This window comes from Mus caroli, unplaced genomic scaffold (genome assembly GCF_978045245.1).
Source record: "Mus caroli unplaced genomic scaffold, Mus_caroli_1 scaffold_7, whole genome shotgun sequence".
NCBI classification, from domain to species: domain Eukaryota; kingdom Metazoa; phylum Chordata; class Mammalia; order Rodentia; family Muridae; genus Mus; species Mus caroli.
The window spans coordinates 12,615,460-12,620,647 of record NW_028227262.1 but is presented as its reverse complement, the minus strand read 5'-3'; the positions used below and the strand labels follow the sequence as shown (position 1 = coordinate 12,620,647).

General features: G+C 44.2%; 1 protein-coding gene across 1 annotated transcript; it reads left to right on the top strand.

Annotated features, from left to right (window-relative positions):
- The first annotated feature begins 285 nt into the window (after positions 1–285).
- Pde6h (phosphodiesterase 6H) lies at positions 286–4,521 on the top strand. The gene is made up of 3 exons (XM_021165740.2): positions 286–419; positions 2,222–2,262; positions 4,445–4,521. Exons 1-3 carry the CDS (start codon positions 286–288, stop codon positions 4,519–4,521), a joined length of 252 nt encoding a protein of 83 aa, XP_021021399.1.
- The last annotated feature ends 667 nt before the right edge of the window (positions 4,522–5,188 follow it).

Sequence of the window (5,188 nt, the reverse complement as noted above, 5' to 3'; positions counted from 1 at the left end):
AGCTATTGTCCAACCCTCATATCTAATTGTTTTATTATCAAAATCTTTTAGTTGACAAAATCTCTTAGTTAATTGTTTTCACTGCACTCTGTTGTATATTATCATTGATTTGTAGCATATTTTCTAACAATAACTTTTCTGGCTTGCGTGTGTCAACACAAAATGCCAAGCTCCTGAGTTAGAGTGCTCCAAATATCTGATAACTGTCTTTTTGCCTCAAGGGTCTTCATTTCCTTCCATCTCCTGCAAGCCTGAAAGCAAAGCACGGGCCATTCAAGGACCGAAATGAGTGACAGCTCTTCCCTGAGTCCTCCAGCACCAAGCCAGGGCCCTACTACCCCACGCAAAGGGCCCCCCAAGTTCAAGCAGAGGCAGACTCGACAGTTCAAGAGCAAGCCTCCCAAGAAAGGGGTGAAAGGGTAAGTGGGAGATGGAAAGGGAGGGCTGTCGTTTTCTGAGCGCAACCACGCAGACTCAGCCGTCAGCCACACCCTCCATCTTCCTCTCCAGCTCATCCTGTCGGTATTCCTGATATCCCTTGCTTTGTAAGTCCTGGGGAGAATGGCCAGTTTTTAAAGGAAAATAGAGCTTTTCACAATGACCTTTAACTTGACCTCCCAGATTTTTCTTGCCCTGTCTTTTGAAAAATAAATGTTAAAAGCTTATTATAATTATGTGTGTGTGGTGTGTCTGTGTGGAGGTATATGCATTTGAGTGCAGGTGTCAGAAGCAGCCAGCAAAGGGTGCTTTGAATCCCCTGGAACTGAAATTATAGGCTATAGCGAGCTGCCCAACTCGAATAATGGCAACAGAAGCACTGATCCCGTACAGCCGCCCATTCTCTGTTCTTTTATGTAGACATAACCTGTGCTTTAACCTGGAATTCTGAATCCTTAGTCATTTCCGGAAAGCAGTGGTGTGTGGTTTTGTTGTTGTTGTTGTTTGTTTGTTTTATTTTTGATTTTTTTTGTTTGTTTATCTTCATGTCTTATTTCTTAGTTCTCCATTTTACTCTCTCGTTCTTTGGAAAAATTGTATTTTCAACACATACCCCACATGCTAACTTCTCTTTTACTGCAGCTTAAATTACATCATCACTTTCGTGTTTCTCTAATGATGCATTCAGCCATCATAGCTTGTGCTAGTTTATATTACACTGACTGATCTATGTCTTTTCATTGGGGCTAAGATCACTCAGAGGAAATTTGGTTTTTCCTTAATGCTCTGTGTCTAATGTGATGCTGGGAATGCAGTAGATTAATTAGTTAATGACTGTCTTACTGCTTAGCCACATCTATAAGTGGACATCTATAAGAGTGGAGATTGAGGGCTTGAAGGACGGTTCTGTGGGTAAAGGCACTTACTAAGCCATGCACGTGTTCAAAGTTGAAACCCTAGAGCCCACCCACAGAAAGGTGGAAACAGACCTGACGCCGCAAAATGGTTGTTTGACTTCCACATATACAGGCATACACACAGATGTAGACATACACACACAGATGCAGACACACAGACACACATGCAGACACAAATACATAGACACAAGCAGACACTAAGACACACACACAGACACATATACATACCCACACAGACACAGGCAAACACACAGATGCAAACACACCCACAGAGATGAAAGCAAAAACACACAGACACACAGACACACATGCAGACACACACAGACACAAGCAGACACACATCCACACACAGACACAAGCAGACACACAGATGTAGACACACAGATGCAGACACACAGACATAGACACACAGATGCAAACACACAGAGATAGACACAACACAGTACAAATTTTTATATGAAACTTGGGGGCAGTAGGTAGGGTGCTTGCCTGCCTGCCTGGCCTGAAGACAGCCCTCTCTGTTCAGCTCCCAGCCCTGCATAAACTGGGTTTGGGACACATGCCTGTAACCCCAGAACAATGGTGATCAGGACAATCACTAATTCAGGCTTGAGGGCATCCTCCTGTCTCATGCTGTCTCTAGGGGAGAGAGCACTGCTATTCCTATTATACTCCTATTGAGAACACACTGAACCCCCAACAGAGTAACATTTTGGCTCTAGTTTAATGTGGACAAAATTTCTCAAATAAAACACGTAGGACTTCTTCTCCTTTATGAAGACAGCTTCCCAGGAGGATTTCTCGGGCCCCTCGCCTCTGGTCTCAGTTGATATTTCATCTGTTCTACTCATCTGTTTTTTGCACAGGTTTGGAGATGACATCCCAGGCATGGAGGGGCTAGGAACAGGTGAGCTACAACACCTTTAACCGAGCAAGTGGCCTCTGACATTCCCATCTTCAAGGGACAGTTTAAAGTTACAGCACCCACAGCATATGATCTTTTGAAGACAGAAAGACAGATGGCGATTTAATTTAACATTTTAAGTCTGTGGGTACCTAGGTGCAAAGTTGATAAAAGAAATGAGCGTAAGCCTGAGGTAATGACTTCTGTTTGTTTATTAAACAACCTTGAGTGCATGCTGCAGCCAGCTGTAGGCTTGGGCAGTGTGAGATGCTTAGAGTTGATCCACACCAACTTCATTTTTTCAGAAGAGGAGTCTGAGGCAGACTGAATGCCAGAGCTTTAGGAACTGGGAAAAAAGACAAGGTCTAGAAAGCCCTTCCACTCTGCCCAGAGACCTACTACTTACTCACCAACTTCCTCTTCTTCACGTCCTGTGGCACCAGAAACAGGGGTACACACCCAGTAACAGGGGTGCACATAGCATCAGGAACATGCTACACACAGCACCAGGAGCAGGGGTGCACAGAGCACCAGGAACAGGGGGTGCATATAATACCAGGAGCAGGGGTGCACAGAGCACCAGGAACAGGGGGTGCACACAGCACCATGAACAGGGGGTGCACATAGCACCAGGAACAGGGGTGCATATATTGAGTGTATCTGATACAATCTTTTTAGTTGGCTGGACTATTTCCCTTCACTAGATAAGACAGTGGCTTAAAAATATTAACAGCCTTGATGGGTGGTGGTGGTGCACACCTTTAATCCCAGCACTTGGGAGACAGAGGCAGGCAGATTTCTGAGTTAGAGGCCAGCCTGGTCTATAAAGTGAGTTCCAGGACAGCCAGGGCTACACAGAAAAAAAACCTATCTCTAAATAAATAAATAAATAAATATTAACAGCCTTTTTTTTTTAAAGAAGTTTTAGATTTCAAGAAGAATTTAACAGAAGGCCCACAGAACTCCTGTCACCATCGCTCCTGCCTTTACACAGTTCTCTGTAATTAACGCAATGCATGAGTCTGGCACATCCGTCAAGTGTGATGAGCTGCTACCTGTCAATCATTCTTGCTGTCTTAACAAAAGCCCATAGCACATATAGTTTGAGGCTCATTGGTGCCATATGGTTCTAAGGGTTTTAGTGCTCATGTAAGGTCGTGCAACTGTCATCATTGTGTCATATAGATTGTTCTCATCATCCTAAACATTCCCTCATCTCTACCTGGTAACGCCTCCTTCCGCAGCTGCACCTTCCTGAGCACCACTGGACTTTTTACTGGGTCTTATGTTCACATTTTCTGAAATGTAATTGAGTTAGAATAATACAGCGCTAAGCTTCCCTGTCCTAGCTCTTTCCATTTAGCAATATTTATCTAAGTGTCTTCTTAGGGTTCAATTGTACATTTCTTTTATTTCTTTTCCTTTCATGTGCATGCTTGTTTACCTACATTTATGTACGTGTGTGTCTGGTGCCATTGGAAGCCAAAGGAGGTACTCAGATAATCTGGAACTGGAATTACAGATGGGTGTGAGCTACTCTACAGGTGCTGGGAACTGAACCCAGGCTCTCTGAAAGAGCAGCCAGTGTTCTTAACCACAGAAATATCTCTCCAGCCACAGTAGCTCATTTAGTTCTATTTTAAGGGGATTCTGTTGAAGGACATCTTGATTTCTTTCAAGTATTAGCATTCAGGAATAAAATTGCTGTGTGCATGTGTGTGTGTGTGTACATGCATGTGTGCGTGTGTGTGCAGGCATGTGTGTGTGTGCATGCATGTGTGTGTATGTGCATGCATGTGTGTGTGCATGCATGTGTGTGTATGTGTGTGCATGCATGTGTGCGTGTGTGTGTGCATGCATGTGTGCGTGTGTGTGTGTGTGCGTGCATGTGTGTGTGTGCATGCATGTGTGTGTGTGTATGCATGGGTGTTGTGTGTGCGTGTGTGTATGCATGTGTGTTGTGTGTGCATGTGTGTGTGCGTGTGTGTGTGTGCATGCGTGTGTGTGTGTGTGTGTTTCTTATGTGTTTATTTACATCCTCCATGGCTGTGGGGTTCTTGCCCATGCCTTCCTAGCAATGGAGCGTGCAGGAGTGTAACTGTTCCGAGGGTGTCTTTGTCTTCTTACAGGAGCAGGTCCTCCCGCTGGTGTGTGGTTGGCTGAGGTTTTCTTCTGTCTCTTGCAGATATCACGGTCATCTGTCCCTGGGAAGCGTTCAGCCACCTGGAGCTGCATGAGCTTGCTCAGTTCGGGATCATATGAGGAGCCCAGAGGCTCGGCTGCTCTCAAGAGCAACTGCTGCTCTTGAGAGTGTCATTGCTTTTACCTAATTGGTCTGTCTGAGTCTTGAAATCCAGTATTTAGAAGGACCATATATGGCCCTGACCCGTGAGTTATGGTACCTGTTCTTTCCTGGAGGGTAGCTCAGTTTCATTGTTGAATAAAAAGGCAGATTTTGGGGGGTTTCCCCAACTTTACACCTTTTTCTATCTGCTGTTTTGAAGTCGTCCACACTTCTCCATAATCTGTTTAAATGTAGGCTGGACACTCCCTATGTTAGTAGTAGAATTATAGGATAGCATTAATATATTTGAAAGATTCTAATAGAATTTTTATAGATCCGCTTGGTCTACCTAGAGAGTTCCAGACTAGCTAGATGTGAGACCATCCCTCAACAAAAAACAAAACAAAATTACAGTGTAATACATCCGGGGAAATCTGAACAAACATCTTTGAATCAACTGGGCCCCCAGTGACACACAGGAAACAATTCCACTCAAGTTGAATTCACTTAATTGGTGACTTTAATTATGATTACTTCTAAGACTCTGAGTAAGGGGCTACTTCCAGGCAGGAGTAACTTACAGGCAGTTATACCACTGAAGTAGGTGCCACCTTCTCCCCTTGAGAAATCTCCATGAAGGGATGT

What these genes read in the sequence shown, in the direction of transcription:
- Pde6h (XM_021165740.2), top strand. Translation starts at nt 286, where the DNA reads ATGAGTGACAGCTCTTCCCTGAGTCCTCCAGCACCAAGCCAGGGCCCT. An exon ending in CCCAAGAAAGGGGTGAAAGG is followed by an intron (nt 420 to 2,221) that starts GTAAGTGGGAGA and finishes TTTTTTGCACAG; the next exon opens with GTTTGGAGATGACATCCCAG. An exon ending in CATGGAGGGGCTAGGAACAG is followed by an intron (nt 2,263 to 4,444) that starts GTGAGCTACAAC and finishes TGTCTCTTGCAG; the next exon opens with ATATCACGGTCATCTGTCCC.